This window comes from Callospermophilus lateralis, chromosome 7, assembly GCF_048772815.1.
Source record: "Callospermophilus lateralis isolate mCalLat2 chromosome 7, mCalLat2.hap1, whole genome shotgun sequence".
In the NCBI taxonomy this organism is placed as follows: Eukaryota; Metazoa; Chordata; class Mammalia; order Rodentia; family Sciuridae; genus Callospermophilus; species Callospermophilus lateralis.
In genome coordinates, this window is record NC_135311.1 from 64,113,880 (window position 1) to 64,137,504 (window position 23,625).

At 35.8% G+C, this 23,625-nt stretch overlaps 1 protein-coding gene across 9 annotated transcripts in view; it reads left to right on the top strand.

Moving 5' to 3' along the window:
- The first annotated feature begins 483 nt into the window (after positions 1-483).
- The window catches only part of LOC143405143 (glycogen debranching enzyme-like), an 82,566-nt gene continuing 59,424 nt past the window's right edge, over positions 484-23,625 (top strand). For 6 of the 9 annotated variants that reach the window (XM_076863497.1, XM_077109911.1, XM_076863498.1 and 3 more), the window contains exon 1: positions 509-1,056. Coding sequence is in view for 1 of the 9 variants with exons in the window: in XM_076863502.1 (XP_076719617.1) it covers positions 947-1,056 (110 nt within the window). In the remaining 8 variants the exon portion in view is untranslated. Of the gene's footprint in view, positions 1,057-23,625 lie in introns of all 9 variants that reach the window. The other 3 variants (XM_076863503.1, XM_076863502.1, XM_076863504.1) reach the window with 3 other exon arrangements.

Consider the following 23,625-nt stretch of genomic DNA (forward strand, 5'->3'; position numbering starts at 1 on the left):
CCCTTCCTGATTCTGGGAGTAAGGCCAGCATTAATACAACGCACGATTGTTATTTATGAATGTCGCTTTGCAAAGACCGGAGATTATCAAACTTTTTGTTTGACAAGACCCACACAAAGAAACACATTTTATGTCTCCACCCGCGATATATATCTACAAAAAACTGGAATAAAAACTTCTCAAAGCAACTCCTTTACTAAGTGATGCACTCTGAGATTTTTGTTGTGTCGTTCTCAAAAAATAAAACAAAATAAAAACCCAAACCGCACTCCCCCCCCGCCCCCCCCCCAAAAAAGCAAAACCCAACAACCAAACAAAAAAACCAAAGTGACGGTCTTGTTTTGCAAACTGATTTCACCGTCCCCTAGAGGTTACGGTTTGGAAAACCCTCGCTGGAAAAAGGAGTTCTTCCCACAGTCCCAGCCTGCTATGTGTGAGTCCCAGTGATCATAAAGCCACCAGTTTTGTGTAAAAGGGGCCGCTCCCTTCTTCCGGAGCTCCTTTAAGGGGGTGGTAACGACCCATTACGGTGGGGGGTGGCGGAAGGCAGGGCCCACTGAGTCCTCGGCGCAGGCCGGGCCCGCTCTTCCAGTTCTTGTGAAAGCCGGGTGTAAGCGCACCGAGAGGGTAGGGCTGAAGCGGGGGTAGCAACGGGACCTTGTTGGGTGAGGAGAGGCTGAGGGAAGATCGCCTACGTCCCAGCGCCGCGTTTCCGGCAACCCCATGGGGGTCCGCGCCTGCGCAAGGCGCGTCCCGGGACCGTTCCGGACTCCCAGCTCCCGCGCGCGCTTCCGCCGAGCCGAAGTTCGCGGTGGGCTCGGCGCTCGGGCGGCGCGGCGGCGCGCTCCAGGGGGGCGGTCCTCTCCTCCCAGTCTCCCCCGCACTTTCTGCCCTAAGGAAGTTGCCGCCGGGTCCCCTTCGCCGGCTCGCTCGCCCTGGTGGTACCATGGCGGCCTTCAGCAAGTACTTGACGGCGCGGAACTCCTCGCTGGCGGGGGCCGCATTCCTGCTGCTCTGCCTGCTCCACAAGCGGCGCCGCGCCCTCGGCCTGCACGGGTAAGGCTCGTGGCCGCGCCGCCTTCCCGGGCCCGAGCTGGCGCTCCCCGCGTGCACTCCCCGCCCAGCGCCTGGCAGACGAGTCCCGGTGCCGGCAGGATCAGGCGGAGAGAGGGCGGCCGCGGCTGCAGCCAGGCTCCAATGTCAGGGTGTCCCCGCAGCGCCGGCTCCCCGGCTTTCCGCGTACCCCGCCGGCCTGTCGGGCCACCTCGCTGTACCCGCAAGAGTGAGAATTTTCTCCTGCGCCCACAAGCAAATCTGCGACCCAGCCCGGAGGACAGTCGCTCCTCCTCAGGGGTGGGAGGAGGGGAAGCAGTGTGCCCATCCCTTATCCAAACCACCTCATTTCTGTATCATCTTTCTGGCGGTGTTTTAGTTTTGTCATCTCATTTCCAGACAGACCGTGAAGGATTTGTTTTATGGACGTGGATGTGTGATTTGAGGATGGGGATTGGACTGTCGGGATAGTTGCTGTTGTCTAAGTCATTTGGATGAGGTTTGGCTGATTCCAGAGTAATTGCTATCATAGTCGCCAGGGTGATTCCTGTGAGCTATCCTCTGGCCACTTGGCATGGTTTCCTTCTAAAGTGCCCCACACCACCCCTTTGGAATTGCTCAGTGAACGCCCTGACATTTCATCTGGAAAAACTGAATTGGTTTCGTGGTATTTGTAGGACAAAGTTCCCTCTCTTGGCTTTGTAAGTGAAAGGTAAAAGTGTGTTTTAGGTGAGGATCAAGATCCTTTTTAATTACACTGCACTGCTTTCACCGCGAGAGGATTTTCATGATGAAATTTAACTTTGGGGAGGTCATAAGATTAGAGGAAGGAAGAGAATTGAGTTATAGTTGTGGAATTGCAGGCATCATTTTTATTTCCTGGGCTACGGCAAGTGAATGAGAAAAGGTTAGTTCCCAAGCATTCTTGCCAGTCATTACATATGTCATATTAAATCCTAGCATCCTGCTTTCATGAATTCTATTTCATTCATGTCTCTGGGCAGGTACTTTTTTCTCCTGTTTTTGATTTGCTTGGTGTAGATATAAACACTAAACACTGACAGGTGGCTCCTAGTCCTCTTCCCATGAAGTACTTTCTAGCCGCCCCCTAACTAAAGTCTGAAGTGATGGTCCTTTCTTTCCTAAATCAGTTTAACAAAGTTGAAAATAATTCACATCATAGGCTGGACATTTACAGTACCTATTCACTTTTCCTATTCTGTGTGTTTTTTTAAAAAAATGTTACTTATGGAAAATAGAAAACATTTTTTCTATTGGATTGTATGCTTTTTGAACTCCAGTTGCAAATGAAAGTTATCAGTTATCTGGGCATATTCTGGTAGGAAATATTAAGTGCTTTAACTTGAATTGCATTTTTTGCAGAGAAGTGTTAGCATAGAAAATTGTTTTGACATGGGGAGGAGACTTGAGGACAGCTAACAGTTCTAGCATGCTTTGATGGTTTTTTAAAAAAACTTCATTGGAGTGCTACATGCATATAGAAAAGTATACATCATAAATCTAGAGCTTGAAGAATTTTTACAAGTAGAACACACCAGTGTAACCAGCATCCAGATCAAGATTATCAGCATCCCAGAAACCCTCCTCAGGCCCCCTTCCAGTTACAGTCCAAGGAAACTACTGCATTGACTTTTTAAGATTGTCTGTTATTGAATAAGAGAAATTGAACATCATCTAATGGCCAGTAGAAATAGCAGTGAAATAGTATAATAGAATTTGTCTTGTTAAATAATTGTAGCTCTTCTTTCATCATTGTACATTTCTTTAAGCATCTCTTTTTGAGGAAGTTTTTGAGGTGGCTGAATTATGCAACAGTTAATTTACTGGACAAAAGGTTATTGTTAATCTTTTGTATCAGGAATAGGAAAATCTTTATTTTACACATCAAGTATTTTGTGGGAGGAGAAGCAGATTATGAGCAGATAAATGTGGAGTTGAAATTACTGAATAAAATGATTGAACTGTTTTGAAATCATTAGGAATTGTATTGATGGGCTGGGGTTGTAGCTCAGTGATAAAGTGCTTGCCTCTCATGTGGAAGGCACCAGGTTCGATCCTCAGCACCACATACAAATAAAATAAAGGTATTGTGTCCATTTACAACTAAGAGAGAGAGAGAGAGAGAGAGAGAGAGAGAGAGAGAGAGAGAGAGAGAGGGAGAGGGAGAGGGAGAGGGAGAGGGAGAAAGAGAGAGAGGGAGAAAGAGAATGGTATTGAGTCTGTCTTTGTAGATGTTATGTACTTCCAGAATCTTGAGAGAGAGAGAGAGAGAGAGAGAGAGAGAGAGAGAGAGAGAATGGTATTGAGTCTGTCTTTGTAGATGTTATGTACTTCCAGAATCTTATGCCTTGCTTTTACTCACTACTTTGTTATCACAGTTCAAAGACTATAAAATTCCAGCCTTATATTTTTTTGACCTTTGGGATATCTTTTGTAACAGGACTAATTTTAATGTCTATCCAGTGCTTAATTAAGGAACATGTGATTACTAAGCCTTCTTTTGTCCATGTTGTTAATAGTAGGTTTGTCCTAGAATATGTATTCTCTTGGAATTGTATAGGTAATAGAGCTAGTAAAACCACATTAAAGGTTACAAGGTAATGTTATTCCAAACATTTGAAGAATGAGTAATTTAATGTTCTGGGTTATTTTAAATTTTTGTAAGTTTATTATTTTTACTAGTTAAATCTCATACATATGCATAGCTTTTTATTGTGGAAAATTTCACACACATGCAAAGTAAATAAAATAATATAATAATCCCCCTGTTCATTTTACCAGGAAGTACCAAGAATATTCTGATATTCTTGTTTCACTATATCTACCAGTTCCTTACCCCTTGTTTTTACAGGTTTTTAGGTGAAATTTGTATACATTGAAATCTTAGTTATACATTTTTTAAGTGAATGGATGTACTTGTGTAATATATGCCTATCACAAATTAGAACTTTTCAGAGAAAAGTTTCTTTGTATTCATTTATAATCATTTCTATTACTATGCTAACTTTTTTCACTTTAGTTTTACTTAATCATACATTCTATTTTTATTATTATTTATGGGGAAAAATGGGATCTTTTTACTCATGGATAAGAGCCATTTATTTAGTTCAAAGGAGTGTCTGTTTCTGAATGTTGTATTACTGTGCTAGGCGCTATAAGGATATATATACACACACACACACACAACATACATTTAAAAAATATGAGACACCTTTTCTTAAGAAGCTGTTCTTATTAAGGAGAGCAAACTTAAATACAAGTATTTAAAATGTAAGATGATGACAGTGAAGTGTATAGGCAGACTTGCCCTCAAAGTTCTGAGAAAGACCAGATTATTGTGTTTGAAGGGGTTAGGGTAGGCTTTATGAAGAATGTGCACTAAACTTAGGAAGGTGGTAGGAATGGATAATGAAATAAATTGAATGTTATAGCAGTCTTTTATCATATTTTTGTGGCATTTATGATACGAAGAAACTTTGCCCTTTTCATCTATCTTCCACAGCTACTAGAGCTCTTTTTTAAGAAATGCAAAGTTGCTCATAGTATTCCTTCATTAAAATCTTTCAACTACTTTAAAATAAAACTTCTGTTCATTATTTGGTCTTTGACTACTTTTTGTATTTACCAGCCATGTGGAATTAATTTGTAATCTCTGAGGTGACAGGCTGTGCCTAGCCTTTGCAGACTGGTTGTAATCAGTGTCATACCCACCACTTCTTCTACCCTGTGATAGTTCTTTTTCTTAAAGATTCAGTCTACACTTAATCTCTTAGGTGTTTTCTTTCTTTTCCCTGTCTCCACACTGATAGATGTCCTCTGCTTTCCTGACACTCTTAAGCATCTCTGTACTATAGCAGTTACCATTTTGTATTGTGCTGGTTTCTTCTCTTGGTTTCTGCCTGCATCAGAGTTTCTTGAGGGCATGGACTGAGTAACCTTTAAATCCCTAGTTTGGATCTACCATAGGATAGATAAGTGTTACGAGTAGATAAATGATTTGAGGTTATTGAAAAATCTTTAAGGGTAATTGAAATGCCTTGGAGATGTGGGACTAGTACAAACAAGTAGAGGCATTATCTTCACAGAAATGATAGTGTACCTAATAGTATAGAACATAACCTGGGTAGTGGGAAACTGGTGTTCCAGTTTTAGAAGGCAGGGAAAGGGATCAGTCTACATTGCCACAGTATTTTATTATCTTAAATGAAGCATAACAAAGCAGTTTCTTTCCCTTCCCATCAGTGATTGTGAAGTTCAGATTTCTTATCCTCGATTTCAGAGCCTTCCTCAATCTGGTGTCATTTTACCTGGCTAATCTTATGTGCTGTTGCCTGCCAGGGGATGCTCTGTTCCAGATAGGCCAGTTTCTGTGCTGTTTGAACAGGCTACCCTCATTCTTGGCTTCTGAGCTTTATCCATGCTATTGGCCATACCTGAAATTTCTCTGTGTGCTTTGTTCTCCAAATCTTACTATCCTTGAAGAGCTAATAAAGCAGGATTACCTCTTCCATGAAGTATTTAGCTATTCTAGATGATCTAAATGATGATTACTCCCTGTTTAACCTTCTGAAAAACATGTTTAAATGCCTTTCTTGATTTACCTAATCATGTTGATAGCATATAATCTAGCAATATGTTTTGATAAAGGGTATACCTTTACCCTTTACCCTTTTTAACACTCTAATCTATAAATGGTGGGGCACAATTTCCTACCCCAAATATATCTGAGGAGTTTAAGAAGCTTGTGTTTTTCTTAGTCACACTTTACTTCACTTTTTGGCTTCTCTATTTTTAGATCCTGCCTACATCTTATCTTTTAACCTTGTCTCTTTGGTATCTGCCTTGATTTCTCTGAATCAAGATCCATAAAGCAAGGGTTTCTAGAAGACTTCTGTTGAAAATTTGGGAGTAGTGGTAGGGATTGTATCCCAGCAGAGTGAACATCTCAGAATTCTTTTACTTAAGAAATTCCTTGAGACTCACTGTCTTCTCTGCACTTAAAGAGTTCTTCTGTGATGGCCCCTCACCTCTGAAAATGTATGCCTCCTCAATCAGGAACCTTGGTCAGGAGTATCTCTCCGTTACTGAACTGCAGTGGTGCTGAACTGACCGACTAACAGATAACAGATAAGTGCATCCCCTCCCTGTCTCTAGCTGCAGCTTCCAAACCAGCACCACTCCGAGGGATATTGACAACAGCAAACAAGTTCCTTGAGGCTGGGGCTGGGATTTAGGTTGTGTTTGGGAGCCTTATTATTGATTATGTCAGGAACATTCCTCTGAAGTGACAGGTCTCCTGTGCCATTCTGGGTTTTGCCCTTCTGGAGGTGCTCTTTTGTTTGATGGTAGCCTTTCTTATCCTCTTCGCCATATGAAGGAGCAGTCTCTTTTTTACTCCCATGCCTCATAGGCCTTCTGTGTTCCTTTTCCTGTATCTCCTAGGCAGTCTGGGGAAAAGTGGTTGGCTCAGGGTTTGTCAGAGGAAAGACAAATGCTGTATTAATAAGAAAAAGAAGGGTGGGCAGGGGAATTGCTTGAACATTCCCACTATTGGCAATTTCTTGGCTATTTTCTTTTCCCCTAAGGTTCACTGGCTTGGTCCTGGGCCATTTTTTTTTTCTTTTTTTTTTTTAACCATTCAAATGTCCTCACATTTTTAGCTTCTACTTGCACTCCCTTTTTACCAATCCTTCTATAACTTTCCTGAAAACATCAAATTTATCTTTTTTTTGTGAGTTATGCTCCTTTAAAATCCAACTTGAAAAGGAATGGTTTCACTCTTTTCAGTTTCACAGGTCCATAGAGTGGTTTGCAGACTATAAGCATGAGTCATTAGAGGGACTGGAGCTGCTTGAGATCCTTAGGATGAACCTTGGATATATGGGTTGGCCTCATTTGGATCCCTAGAATAAAAGATGGTGCTTAAGTAACCATAGGTGAAAGAAGCATTAAAGGATTTACAGCAAAAGCAACTGTGTACTGAATTCAACTGTGGCAGATCAGACCCAGAGCAGTGTTCTGAGAACTATGTAGCTGTCTATGGTCTGCTGAGAGATCTGGGTGAAAGTTGTTTAATTAATTACACTTACTAGTTTTTTGGTTCACTAACATCCTTGGGCATATATTCTGTTTGAGGGCTTTTGCATTTGCTATTCTCCTCCTGCCTGAACCGTTCTGTCGCTGGTACCACATTGCTTATTCCTTCCCCCTTCAGTTTTATCAGATATGTTAGTGAGCACGTTGCCACTCAGTTTAAAATAGCATCCTCAGTACACACACTGTCTTCCTTCATGGCTTTATTTTTTTTCTTAGCACTTAACCATTATCAAAAGCACTTTTTATTTTACATATTTATCTTATTTATTACATGTCTGTGCTGTCAGGATGTAAACATAATGAAAGTAGGAAATTTTGTTTTGTTCATTGTTAACAGCACTAGTGGCTAGAACTATGGCTGGCATACAGTAGGCATTCAGAAAATGTTTGTTGATTAACTATCTCTGAGATGCCCATTTCTTAGGGCTGTGGTTACTGCTGTTTTAAATAACACCTTTTTCTTGCTACAGATATAAATTTTGTCTCAAGTATGAGTTTTTTAGGAGCTGGACCCCATTTGCCTCTTATTTCCATAGGTAAAGCAAATCTCAGAAACTTATAAAAATGATATTAGTACCATGTATAACCTACTTGTGAGAGTTAACAAGAGAGTGAAAATATTAAAGATAATTACAAAATCAAAGCTATTCATAATGCCATAACAATAATAAACTGTTGTATTTTTGTTATATGCATTTTTTACATAGTTATAATTTTGTTGTTGTTGTTGTTGTTTTGAAGATGGAATCTTGCTTTGTTCCCAGGCTGGACTCTGAACTCCTGGTTTCAAATGATCCTCCCATCTCAGCCTCCCAAGTAACAGGGACTATAAGCATGTACCATCACACCTGATGATTCTATAATTACGTGTTTTGCTATTTTCATTTGAGATGTACATCTTTCTTATAGTTCTTTTAAAGAATGCATAAATATTTCTGTGGTTTAATCATGATATTTTTTTACCCTTAAATATTGGGCCTTTAGATTGTTTCTGGAATTTTTATAAGTAGTACTGTGTATTTTTGTGAGTGAACATTTCCATCTCTGTTGAATATTTCCTTGGAATAAATTGCCAGAAATAGGATTAATAAATGGAAGCTTATGAACTTCTTTAGTGTTTGTGGAAAAAGTGTGAATGTTCTAGAGGTGCATAGGTTGATGACATACTACTTTTAAAGAGTTATCACTTTGCAATACTGTGACTGAGTTCTAATATAATTACTCATTGTTAGGGAATATTTAATTTTTTTCTGCTTTAGAGGTGCAAAATAATGTTGAAAGATTCTTTTAATTTGCATATATTTATATATTTGAAAGAACAATTTTTTTTAATGTAGCAGCTTAATTTTGATTATGAAGGTAGCTAGATGTAGTAGAAAACATGGTCTTTGGAGTTAGGTATGGGTTCAGAGTTTTAGGAAACCATTTGCTATATCTGTGGCCTTGGTCAATTAACTCAACATCTTTGAGCCTTAGTAAAACGGGGATAATAGTATTTACATAATTCAACAGTTGAGTGAGGATTAAACAAGAATATGTTTTAACCCCATGCTCAATAAATAAAAATAACTCTCATAGGCTGTTGCTGTGCTTGCTAAAGGAAAACGAAATATCCCATTTAGCTATTCAAAAATTATTGGGGTTGGAGTTGTGGCTCAGTGGAAGAGTGCTTGTCTCGTATGGGTGAGGCACTGGGTTCAATTCTCAGCACCACGTATAAATAAATAAAATAAAGGTCCAACACTAAAAATATTAAAAAAAATTATTGAACTTTCCTAAAAGTGTCTTCACATGTGTCTATGGAAATTTCCCTAAAGAAGCCGTTTTCAATTGATAGAATCATTTACTTTTGGAGTTGGAAAGTGTTTAAGTTAGTTTTATGTGACACAGTTTCAGGTATTCAGTAATTTTTCAGTTGCTGCTTCTGTAATATGATACTCTATTTCTCCACCTTTTAAAGAGGTGTTCCTAAATTTCATATTCACTGGCACAAAATAGAACAAAATTATGACCTGCTTTGTAGATCTTAAGCTTTTGTTAAAAAAGCATGAGATGACATTTATTTTTATACCAGCCAAATATTTTCCACATTTAGTTTATATAATGGTTCTACTTCCTTTTCCTTCCTCAACTTGTGCTTATTTATTTATTTTATTTTAAACCTGAGTGCAGGTCCTTACATTTAAACCTTTTTTGAGCATTTCACTTCTTCCCTTTAGAACTTTTTTGATCCTGGATATTTTTTTATTTTTTTGGTACTGGGGATTGAACCCAGGTGCACTTAACCACTGAGCCACATCCCCAGCCTTTTTTTTTATATTTTATTTAGAGACAGGATCTTGATGAGTTACTTAGAGCCTGTGTAGGTTGCTGAGGCTGGCTTTGATCTCGAAATCCTCAAGCCTCAGCCATCTGAGCCGCTGGGATTACAGGTGTGCACCACCACACCTGACTGATCCTGTGTATTAGCCATTCTTTCTGTATATTTTCCCAATACATTAAAGAGAAATCGGACCAGACTAAGGGTAAAGCCGTCTAATTATACCATTCTAACCTTCCTATTAATTGATACCTTCTAGGTATTTTATTGGCTCACATATTTATCTTGCCAGCACTTCTGTTAACAGACTTGGCATTCTGACAATATTCATAACCTGATCTGTATTAGGCCAAAGTCCTCTTTTGGGGTGTTTCTGAAGCTACTAATTGGGAAGGGTCTTTTCTGATCGTGGTGTCGTGAAGATGAGGTCCTAGAATTCTTTGCGCCATTGGTCTCTTATGTGGAAAAGGCAGAGAACACCTGATTTGGTTTACATCACGTTGTAGCATAGTAAACAAAGTTTACAGAGTTTCCATATTCCTTCAGAGAAGAGAATGGGCTTAGTTTGATATGACATTTTGGTGAACTCTTTTCTTGCTCCTAGAATTTACCTCTTCCTTTTAAGTACTCATGCCACTCTGTCAGTTTAGATAAACTGTATTTGCCCCAAAGGATCAAAATCATGGTCATGCATGACCTGATGAATACCATTAACGTCTAGTCTGTTGCAACAGAATATAAACTGGAATTAGGAGGAAGAAAGGGTCTTTTACATTTACTTTGAAGTGATGTATACCAGATTAAATGCAATTTAATGGTATTTCTCCATTCTTTTAGTGAGATTTTTATGGAACATTAGAGTTGTTTACATTGGCATGTGTAGTATTTCTATTAAAAAATTAGGCATTGTGGGCTGGGGCTGTAGGTCAGTGGAAGAGTGCTTGCCTAGCATGTGTGAGGTACTGGGTTTGATTCTCAGCACCACATAAAATAAATGAAATAAAGGTCCATCAACAACTAAAAATTATTTTAAAAAAATTAGGTAGCTTTACTTACGAACAATTGTGAGGGGCTGGGGTTGTGGCTGAGTGGTAGAGTGCTTGCCTAGCATGTGTGAGGCATTGGGTTCCGAACCACATATAAACGAATGGTTCATCAATAACTAATAATAATAATAAAAGAACAATTGTGATGAGTACAATGGCACATACTTAAAATCCTAGCAACTTGGGAGGCTGAGGCAGGAAAATTAAAAGTTTGAGGTTAGCCTCAGCAATTTACAGAGACCCTGTCTCAAAATAAAAAAGAATGTGGATATCGTTCAATGGTAAATCATCCTTGGGTTCAATTGATAGAAACAAAGGAAGAAAAGACCTGTAGCATTCTTGTACAGTAAAATCATTTTTGTTGTAGGCATCTCTGTTAAGAATAGAGTCTTTATTAAGCATGTAGACAGAATGTTTTGACTAACTGATGGTTGTGTTCTTTCAAGTGGGAACTGTAGTATGCATTAAATGGTTTAAAACCTTCTTAGGAACAACTTGTGAATGTGCTTAAAAGATGTTTTTTTTTTTTAAAAATGTGCATTTCTTAACCTTTCCCTAGAATAGCAGTCCCTGAGTGTATGCAATTTAATAAAGTACAAAATTGAAAATAAAGCTGATCAAAGCACAGTTAAAGGTATTTTGATATCTGTTAATAGATTAACAGTCTTACCACTATACTAGGACCATAATAATAAACATAAAAGTGAATTGAATGGTTTACTTAATGCTTAAATTATTTTGACTTCTGTGTTTGAACACTTTAATACTATTTTTCTCATTAAATTCTCAGCAACTCCCCGCCCCCATCTCTTGATGATGTGTGAAGGTATTGTTCTCTATTTGTTTATCAATAGTTATATGGCATTAGAAAATTAGATTTAAGGTATTTTTTAACTGTAGGAATTATTTCACTTTTTTCTACCTCATTAATACCCAAGATGTTTTAGTAAGGAGATGGGGGAGGGGAAGCAAAGACTCCACTTTTTATTTTAATATCAAATATTTCCAGTTTAACTATTGATAAATAGATACATTTCTGCTTGTATTTTATTCCTTCAACAAAATAGCTATTTCTCCCACCCTCAGAGGAGATATTAATGTGGAAAGAAATAGAACATTTATTCAGTACATTCTATTTAATGCTGTATGTCAGTAGGCTGGGCATTGAGATGCCAAACTGAGTGATCTTAGTAATAGAAAATGTGTACAACCAAACTATGACTAGTTGTGGGAACTCTGTTTTATGGGAGGGAGTATGTAGGTGGGAATGTTAAATTCAAATGCACATTTCACATTTGAACCCTGATCTTTTGGGGATATGGAATGTCTTGCTAAGGGGGCATTCCAGATAGGAAAAACAGCTTGAGCCAAGACATGGAATTATTGACTTGAAAAGAAAGGTCTATGGATTATGCCACAGATATAGAAAATGCATAAAATTTACACAGACATATATAACTGAATGGATTCTTTTTATCAATAAAGCACCTTTGTAACCACCATTTGGTCAAGAAATGGATCTCTGCGGCCATTCTAGAAGTCTTTCAAGTGATCCTTTTCCAATCACAGCTTCTTTCCTTTCACCTAAAAATAACTGCTATTCTGACTTCTATACTAATTTCATTTCCTTAAATTTTATAACCTAAATGTGCATTGCTGAGCAATATAATTTAGTTGTATCTGTGGTTTTTGATATATACTCTGAAAGTATATATCACTGTGCTATCCATCTTTCCCCTTTTTTCTTACAGTTTGTTTGTTGAAACAGCAGATATTTTGACCTATACAGATTCTGAATTATGCTGATTGCATAATGTTTTATCCTTTGTATTTTGTGCAAATTGATAGTTGGATCTAAAACCTTGATCAGATTGAAGTTTTGTTTGTCTTGGTTGTTATGAACAGGAATACTTCATAGGTGCAGGTGTGGTTACTTGGTCAAGAAGTGTATAGTGTATGATTGTTTCTCTTTTGTGATTTTAACAGCCATTGATGGTTTATGTGTAAATAATTGACTTATTGGTAAGGCTTATAAGATGATATATTTGAGTTCTGTTATTTATTTATAAGGTGGAATACTTCCATAATAAGAAACTTTTACTTTTCTATTTTCTGGTTACCTATTGGTACAATTCAGTTAAGAAAAGCAGGATAGGCAGTTGCTTTTTTTTTAATATATTTTTTTAGTTGTCAGTGAACCTTTATTTTATTTATTTATATGTGGTGCTGAGAACTGAACCCAGTGCTTCACATATGCTAGGCAAGTGTTCTACCACTGAGTTACAACCCAGGCCAGACAGTTGCTTTTTTATTAACCAATTTTCAGAATAATATGTTAGATTCCTGTTATTGTCTCAAGGTGATCAGTGAGTTCAAGAACCACTGATTTAATTATTTGTGCATCTGTTCATTATGGTTATTATCTTTATTCATGCTCAGTTGTCCATCTTGGTCCAGTGAGAGTCTCTTTAAAGTTGGTTCCTTAGTCCTGTTGTCATGGCCTCAGTGGTCTTTGATAGTAACTTCCTTCCTGCTTGTAATAGTATGGTTTAAGCTCCTGTTAGATATATTCTGATCAGACCTAAAATCATCTCTTTTCCAAGAAGAATTTGGTTCTTTTTAATGGGAAATGGTATTTCAAGACCACAACTGAAACTTGGGTATGTTTGTTGAGATTGTTGGCCACTGTGTCAAGGCCTTTCTTAAAAACAAATAGAATATTGTATAACTTCCAGTCTGTATATAGGATTTGAAGATTTTAAATTACTGTTTTCTGCGTCTGTGTCACAGAGTGGGGAGTTGAAGCTACAAATCTTGGTTCTTTTGTTTCAGCAAAGGAATATTAAAAGTCAAATACAAAAAGCCAAGCAAGAGAACTTTATATTATGAGTGAAAATAAAGTTAGACTCCAGCAAAAAACCCTCTGGAAATAGAGAGCTGGTATCTTCAAATAAAGTTAAGACTCCAGCTAAGAACTCTTTGGAGAGCAGGTCATCAACAGGAAACAGTGTTGTTTCCAAATTTATTACTGTTTTTGTTTTTTGTGGCAGGGCTGGGGTGGGGTACTGGGTATTGAACTCAGTGGTACTTGGCCACTGAGCCACATTTTCAGACCTATTTTTTTAAAAATATTTTTTAGTTCTTGATGGACCTTTATTTTTTTGTATATGTGCTGAGACTCGAAACCAGTGCCTCATGCATGCTAGACAAGCGCTCTACCACTGAGCCACAACCCCAGCCCCTTCCAGAACTATTTTGTATTTTATTTAGAGACAGGGTCTCACTGAGTTGCTTAGCACTTTGCTTTTGCTGAGGCTGGCTTTGAACTTGAGATCCTACTACTGCCTTAACCTCCTGAGCAGCTGGGATTATAGGCATGTGCCACCACACCAGGCTTTGTTGCTGTTTTATGGTTGCCTTGAGACCTGGGAACCACCTTCTGTACTTGACCCCAGTCAGTTATTCAACTCCTCCTTCATATTGGGCAGTAGAACTTTTGACCCTAGTTGGTTCTTTCCAGAACTGTAATGATGGCCATTCTATTCAAAGGGTTTTACCTACAAATTGATGTGGGTACTGGGATCAATGAGTGGGCAAAATTCATCTTAGTGTGCCTGTATTGTTAATGATATTTCCTTCTGAAATACATTGAGAAACTTAGGTCCATAAATTCTAACTTTAGAATGACCTCAGTAGACCCTGCAAGAAGTTACCTCCATTGATCTTTCTTTCTTGACCTATTTCTTAATTGACTCCCTTTGTTTCCATGTGTTTATTCTCAGGGTTAGTGCACCTGTTGTTGTTCTACAAGTTACTTGATTGTTCACTAAAGGCAGTTTCAAAGAAACCCTGTGACCCAGCTGTAGTGTTGGTTCATATTTCACTGCTCATCACCAACTGCTGCCAAACGTTTGTATCTCCTTTTTTCTATACCATTAATCCTGATTATTAAGAATATAGGGGATGGTCAAATTAGGATATCACAGGGATACTTAGTTGCTTTATCACATTTTCTACACATAACACTCTCCAGGTAGTATTACAGATATATCAATATGATTTTTGAAAAGTATTTTTTTAAACAAAATACATGCTCTTCAAATTCTTCATGTTTTTATGGTTGTATTATATTTACATCATCAGAGCATATTCTCTGCCTTTTAACTCTTATTTAGTCTTGGTTCTACAAGTAAATAAATATTTAATGCTCGTTACCTCTCCTTATCACAGTGGCTCTGTAGTCATTTCTTTTGTCCAAGATCATTCTTTTTTTTTTTTATGGACAACATTCATGAATGCTTTCATATTTAAAACAGTTTATGGTTCTTATATTTGACTATTTGATAATTCAGCTAGACTTAAAATTCTTTGGTTCATGTTTTTTTCTTCTTGACTATTCGAATGTGTTACTCCATTGTTTTCTGACATTAAGTTCTGTTGACAAAGTTTGGTGGTGACCTATTTGCGTTCCCCTTTGTGTGACTTATTCTTTTGGGGACGCAAACATTGTTTTCACATATTAAAACTTATAAATATTATTTTAGTTATTAGCTTATATTAATTTATTTTAGTAATAAATTCTGGGTTCTTCTGGGTTGATTTTTCTGAAGTATGTAGTTTCCTTCTCCCCTCTTCTATTGAACCACGTGAAGTAACCATTATTTTGGCGGTGGGGTAGGGGATACAGGGGATTGAACTCAGGGCGCTCAACCATTGAGCCACATCTCCAGCCCTGTTTTGTATTTTATTTAGAGACAGGGTCTCACTAAATTGCTAGGGCCTCACTGTTGCTGAGGCTGTCTTATAGGCATGCACCACTATGCCCAGCTTGAAGTAACCATTTTTATAGATCAAAAAATGATCAAATTTTGGCATTTTCATGTGGTTTAATATTATGGTTTCAAATCCTTTTTTATTGCAGGTGAGTTTTTTCAAATTGTAGTTTTATTTTTTGTTTCCTTTTTAAAAATAATTATGAGGGAACTTTAACAAATCAGATGACCTTTGTTTGTCATTTATGTTTATCACTTTTCTCAAATGGTTTGTTTTCTGTTTAAATATATAAAATTGTATATAATTTGTGTATTATTTTCAAGTTTTATCTGTTAATCTGTTCTGTATTTCTTATAGTTTAATATTCAATTTTTAAATTATCTTTTCAAATTTCTGATTATCACATTTGTAAGTTTTACAAATTGTTTTCTTTACTAGTTTATATTCTGCATTGTTAACTTAATTTTTTTTAGTTTTGAGATCATAATTTATAGTTTTTATCTCCTATAGGAAAGTCTTTCTGACATCTTTTCATTTTATGAAGGAATACACTTATGTTTTTTAATCTTTGAAATAACTATGTAAAAGATTTAACTTTGATCCTATTTTGTTGCTTATTTTCTGAATCTGAAGTTAATTCTTCACCTCTTAAAATGAGAAGTATAATTTTTCTAATTGTGCTCTAGAGCTCCCTCTTTTGTTGCTTTCCTGTAATGGTTGAAAATATGGTAGTTTACTGTCAGATCTCCAGGCTGTTTCTTTCCTTCATTTAGTTCTCAGTCAGCTTGCGCTGGATTCTGTTTCCCTCAGTTTCTCTTCAAGGTGAGGCTTTATTCTGAAAGGAAGCTGTAGGGAAGTTCAAACTTTCCTTTCAGTATTTGAGTATGATGGAACAAACTGACAATAGACTGTTTTTTTCATAACTGTTTGTTAATGTGCTAAAGCACCAAACAAAATATGAGAACTCAAAGAAAGGCTAGATGGTTGAGACTTAAATACACTCTTTATAGGAGAGAGGAAAGTAGGGGGCTGTGGGCAATTTTAAGGGGAATAAATGATTTTTAGGGGAGGAATAAATAGACAATGGCTTGGGACAAAGTTCTTGGCTTGAGGTATAGTGTCTGATTTTCAGTTTCTTCCTGTGATAATCTTCCTTGGTTAATGAAATTTCAGTAAGAAAATTTGAAGACAGTTGTGTTATTCTTTGGGATATTCAGTCTTTAGGTAGAAAAGGTATCTTTTCTTTCTCAGCATTAGATGCTTTCTAGTGCTTTCAATTTGAAATTCAAAGTGACATGTTTGGGTTATTGTTTTCTGAACCCCAAAGGAGTTATAGTTGTTTAATTTTGAGTATTAAAAGTTCCAGGCTGTTTTACCCATTCCAACCTTACCTTGAGCTCATTGAACCCCCATGCTATTTATTGGAATGTGCAGAACTCCTTCCACTTTCACTGTTCTTCTTAAATTGGCCATTTGAGTTTTCCAGTGAGTTATTTTAGTGATTTTGGATACCCTGTTAATTCTCTCTACTGTTTTGTTTACACAGATACTGCTATCATTCAGGTCTTGTAGCTGTTGGCATTTTGGTATCTCATATTTATATTTTTGGTCTTGTAGGAACACTTAATCATTTAAAAAATTTTGTTGTATATGTTGTCCATGGATTTTTGGGTTTGCTATTCTATTTGTTCAGTCTGGGTTTTTTTGGGAGGTGGGAAATGGATTCAGGGAGATTTAAAATCATCCAATTCATCTCAAATCATTGGAAAAAAGATACACTTTTTAATAAACACTGATGAGACAACTGATAAGCTACTGGAAATAAGAATAACCATATACAAGAATAAATATACCATATGTAAGAATAAATCCATTAAAGCTACGCCAGTGCCAGATGAAAAGTGGGTGAATTCCTCTGTAACCTAGATACATAGGAAATCTTTCAAAGTGTGACTCAAAAATTCAAATACAATAAAAGAAGATAGTGATTATTTGACTACATAAAATTAAAAACTTCATGTGTGGCAAAACCCCACCAAAGTGTCAAGACAAATGGCAATGTAAAATCTATCTTTAGTGTATATCACAGATAAAGGGATAATACACAAAAATGACTCTTATATGTATGATTGACTTCACTCAAAATGAGAAATGCAAATTAAATCTATACTAAGAGACTGCTTCACATTTACATTGGGAGAAATTTAAAAATGTCATAATATACTTTATTTGTGAGGCAATGGAGAAACACATTTTTTACACTTTTATACTGCTGGTGCTAAAACAAAAGCACATTCTTTTTGGAGGGGAATTTGGCTATAGGTAACAAAACTACTGTGCATTTCCCTATTGACTCAGCAGTCCCATGGAAGATACAACTGTGACGGTATGCATAAGATCATTATCAGAGCATTGCTTGTAATTGTAAACCATTTGAGAAAGTCTAAAAGCCCATAAAATCTGGTTGACAAACTGTGGTTCTTACACATAGTGGAGTTTTGAGTAGCTAAAAAAATGAAGATGCTTTCTGTGGACTGATAAGAATGCTTGTCAGGAAGTAAAGCAAATTATTAAAGACTGTGATATGTTACTTTTTATGTAAGAAAGAATAAAAATCAAATGTGTACATATTTGCTCATTTTGTGCAAAAAGAAACAGGATAGATAAATCAGAAAGTGATAAAATTTGTTATTTATGAATGGGAGCACAGTGGAATCAACCCTGTTGATTGAATAGGGTGGGAGATACTATTGGGATCATTGGAGAAATTTGAATAAAATCTATAGATTATAGTGTTGCATCGATGTTAATTTCACAGTTTTGATAATTGTACTGTGGTTATGTGAGAGAAAGTCTTTGTTTTTAGAAAATAGACACTGATGTATTTAAATGGTTATTTAATTTTAAATCTTTCAGAAAAAATTTGTATATGTGTATGGAGAGAGAATGAATAATAAAGCAAATGTGGTAAAATGTTAATTGGGAAATGTAGGTGAAAATTATATGAGAAATCTTTGTAATAGTCTAGCAATTTTTTAGTAAGTTTATAATCACAATTAAAAGCTTTAAAGAAATTGCCTTTGTTACAAATATAAGTCTGGGAAGCTCCTTTTCCCCTCACATGCATAAATATGTACAGCAGAGCAAACTGATTTTTAAAAGAACATTATTAAAAAGGTAAAAGATAATATCCATATACATTTGTCCATTTCTTAAGAGTCAGTGCAACCTTTGGATCACTGGAGTTCCAGGGCTTATAGGGTTATCTTCACCACCAGAATCTATAGCTTAATTCTTCCACTTCACACCAAGCAATAAAAATTAGTCTACCAAGGGAAAAACTTGCCCATCTGATGTTCCTAGAAGGGTCCCCAAATTTTCCACTTGAAATAATGTTGTGTTTTTATTTCCCACTGGCCCAGGGGTTGTTTTCCCAGATGGAATACTATTATTCCATACCTCTTTATGTGCAAAGATGAATGAAAAATGTTTTTGAACAAAACATGATATTGAGGTGTAACCTTTGATATTTAAAATCACTGGTTCATATGTGAGTGAACTTTCAGTGAGAATGCCCCATGGGTGTTCATATTTCCTGATGCCACCAGAGGTAAGAGTGTAAATGAATTTGAAGAAGCCAGGTAGCACTCTGCTTACAGAACAAACAAGTTCCTAGATAAAGCTCATAAGGCTGGGGTGGCATTTCATTCACCAAAGACATTCATCTAATTCTGACCAGAAGCCAGAATTCAGAAATTTACAGACAAATCAGCAAGGCCATGAATCCCACACAGCAGGAGGAGCCCTCCTGGCATGCCAGAGTCCTTCATTGCTTCAGATTGCAAACCAAGGTATCACAGAAAACAGAAGCTTTTTTAAAAAAATATGGGATCTCACTGTGTGCCCCAGCCTGCTGGCCTCAAACTCCTGGGCTCAAGTGATTGATTCTCCTGCCTTGGCCTTTTGAACAGCTGGGACTACAGATACATGCCATTGTGTCTGGTTAAAAGATTAAAAAAAAAAAAAAAAAACCTCTACAATTATTGTTAAGAATAATTGTAGGGGCTGGGGCTAGGGCTGAGGCTCAGTGGTAGAGCACCTGCCTCTAACGTGTGAGGCACTGGGTTCGATCCTCAGCACCACATAAAAATAAATAAAGATATTGTGTCCATCTACAACCAAAAGTATTAAATAAAAAAGAATAATTGTAATCCTCTTTAAAGTGACTTTGCTGCCTTTATGGGAATTGGATATTTTGATAAAGAAACAGGTGATCTAAAAGAACCCTATTTCATGAATATAGTGAATCTTATATACAAACTGTGAAGTTTGCCAGTTTTAAAATTTTTATTTTTTATTGGTGCATTATAATTTCACATAATAGAATTCATTGTTACACATTTGTACACTCACACAATATTACAATATATTTTGGTCTATTTTATTCCCTAATACCTCTTCATTCCCTCCAGTTATCAACTCTTGAATTGTTCTTAATTTGTGTATAATTTTAGAATCAGCGTTGTAGGAATTTGGTGGTGATTTTGTCTAATCTATTAATCAATTTCAAATATTTTTATTTCCCCCTTTTTGGATCTTGCTGCAAGTTTATAAAGTACTACTTTTTTTTTTAAATAAATGCAGCTTTTATTTTACCTGCCTAGTGTCTGTTTTTAAATCATATTATATTTTGCATCTATTTATATTCTTTTATTTTTCTATCTCAGTTAATTTTGTTGTTTTTATACTATTCAACTGCTTTTTCTAATATATGTACTTAAAGTAATGATCTCTCTGAATTACTGCTTCATTTAGATTCCACAGATTTCTTGATATGTAAATTTTTTCATTTTGTAAACATACTATTTGATATATCATTTATTTCAGGATATTTTCAGATTTCTTTGATGCATGAGTTCTCAGAATTATATCTGTTAGCTATCTATTGCTACATAATAAACCAGCCCAAAACTCAGATATTTAAAATAGTTTTTACCTTCAGTCTGTGACTGAACAGTTCCTCTTTGGTTTTGTCTGGGTTTACTTGTAAGGCAATTGATTTCTTATTTTTATTATTTCATCCCCCCATCCCCCTTCCAGTTAGGAAGTTATTCTCAGAGCTCTTTTTGTCTTTTACGTTTACCCAACCCATATTAACATGTATTACATACCTTTAAACAGTGTTAACAAATGTTAAACAAGTCTAAACATTAGTGATACTCCGTCATCCTCCCAGGAAACGATTTTAGAACACTACTTTCATTCTGCTTCCCCACTTATTTATATTTATTTAATACACACTATATTTTATAGGATTTGTCTGGAAATTCCAGTGTCTGGAATCTTTTTGGGTCTGTTTGCCTTCTGTAATTTTTGTTGGTCCTTGGTTTCAGATTGTGGTTTCAACCTTGGTGCTTGATTATTTTTTATTGTGGTCTGGACATTTTATTTAACAGTTCTTGTCAGGATAAATTTAGAGGCTTATAGTAGCCATACTTTCCTTTTAAGAGCAAAGTTTTCTTGTTTAGGTTCATTGTCAGTAAGGGAACAACTTTAAGACCCTTAAGATGCTTTGTAGCATAGCATCTTAATAAACAAAAGCAAAACTCAGATTTCACGTTTCATAGTTTTGTTTCTCAAAGGAGTTATATCATTGTTTTCCCACATCACTATCATATTAATGCTTTATCATTAACTTAGCTTGGAATATCATACCTTTTATCACTTTTCCCATAAATTCTGTTCATTTTTACATCTCAGTTTAGATTTCACATCATTTCTGGAATACAGTTTTTACTTTTTTTTCCCCTCTGGGGTTTACATTAGTTGCTCTTCACTTTGTCTTTAATAGCACCTTGCTTAGCTCTAAATACTAATCTGATAGGCTAGTTGTCTGTAAGTACTTTTCTCTCGCTAGATTGTAAACCCCTTGAAGGCAAGTATTATCCTATTCATCTTTGAATCCCTTATTATATATCTGAGTCTGTGATCTATAGTGTTGTGATAAGGCTTGTAGTTTTTTTTTGCTTTCAAATTTTTATTTTATAATATTCATTTCCTTAGAAATTCTAAGGAATTTGTCTTTTAAATTTTCTTTAGTAACTATTGATAAAAACATTTAACATTTTTACAATATAAACCGATTAAGTGCTGTGCATTTTGCTTATAAAGTAACAAAGTATTTCAAGCATTTTATAATTCAATTTGTACAAAAATTAAATTTTCAAGCTTTGGTTAGTAGAACTAATACATGTACTGTCATATCCATTTTCCAGAATTGTTTAAAAAAACAAAATCTACTAGGTACAAGTATTTCTTGTATAATCAGAACTATGTGGTAAGAGGGGGGAAATGTTATAATAATTGCTTTTAATTTTCTGGTTTAGATGAGCCTTTTAAATTCTCATTTATGTTACTGAAGCATAAAATATCTCTTTTGAAAAGCACAAGTTATGTAAAAAATAATTATTTTTTTGTTCTTGGGAAGTTCATGTATTTTAAAATTAACTTCTATTAATTGCCAAAATACTTTCTAAAAGTCATACTACTGAAGGGAACCATTTCAAGCATTATGATTATTTCTGGGGATAAATCACTTTTAGTTCTCTTAGGAGGATAGTATCTACTACACTATAGAACCCAGAATCAAAGTTTATATTTTATCTAAAACATTTAAATACTAAATATAACCCCAAACATAGTATTTATATAGACTCTTGAATGCATGGAATTACTTTTATTCATATTAAAGTAATATAAAATCTATCTAATATAAAGTATTAGTTTAACGAAATTAACAATCACAAAACAGCAGATATTTTTCTATTAAAATTTTTCAGTTCACTTAGCATTGTTTACTCAAATATATAATATAATGAACTTAAATATATCATCTTCTATATTTTCTGTTTATGCTCAACTGTACCCTGGTGCTCCTTTTTTTGTGTTGTTGTTGTTGTAGGTGGATAGCATGCTTTTATTTTATTTGCTTATTTTTGTATGTGGTGCTAGGGATCAAACCCAGTGCCGTACACATAGTAGGCAAGTGCTCTGCCACTGAGCTCTAGCCCCAGCCCTCCCTTTTTAACTCTACTTATATTAACATCATAATTCCAAAATGGAAAGATGAGCCATCTCTAAAATTCACTGGAGACTAATATTCTTTCTTGGAAATAATTTATAAAACATTTAAAAGTTTTCTTTAATTATTTTTATTTGGCTTTTTAAAAGTAGATAAGATTTTCATTTTAATTGTAGTAAAATACTTTAAACTAGTTTAAACAAAGATAGAAAAAAACAAGGAGACTGATAAAACAGTCCCTACTTTTGCTTACAATGCCTCAAGTGCCACATGCTTAGTAATATATTACAGAAAAGAACTTTGTCTTTTAGCAGATTACAAAGGAAATCTAGAAGTTTATACAAAGCTAAATATTGTTTCCCTTCTATTCCATTTATTTCCTTGTAGTTTGAACTTGGCTCTGTGTGTTACCCTTCTATAATAACCACTGTGCGACATTTATCAGTTTTCTAAGTGTTCCAATTTCTTACTCCCCCCCCCACACACTTTTTTTTTTTTTTAATTTTAAAACAGCTTCGTAACATGAGAACATTCAACAAATCTTTGTCATTAGATGTGGATATATCCTATACTTTTATCATAAAATGCTCACTTTCCTGAGCTATATTAAACACCTCACTCATAACAGGTGTATGTATAATTGAAGACCTTAAAATGTCATTTAAAAAAATGAATGGAGGGGCTGCGGATGTGGCTCAAGCGGTAACGCGCTCGCCTGGCATGTGCGGGGTGCTGGGTTTCATCCTCAGCACCACATAAAGATAAAATAAAGATGTTGTGTCCACTGAAAACTGAAAAATAAATATTAAAGAAATTATCTCTCTCTTCTCTCTCTGTCTTTCAGAAAACCTCTTAGTACTTGCTTCTTAGATATTATAATGTATAGCTTTTGTTTCCTTCAGACTATGAATTGTTTAATCTTCAGAAATGGTTATTACTTTCTAATCTGAAATCTTTTTTTCCTTAAGTTTTAGAGATTTGATTGTTGTCAGGCTAAAGGAGCAAATGGAGTTTTCTGCCCCAAACTGATTTACAGGATTATTATAGATGGTTTGAATGTATAGTTTTCAAATACGATGTAGCTGGCTGATTGAGTTCAAATTCAAAACATCTCCATAAGTCAGGCATGTGAAATTAAATAACCTATTAAATAATCCTTATGTATACACTGGGTACCCCAAAGTTATGTCCCACAAAATAGTAGAATTATATCAGAATGACAGCAAATAAATTTT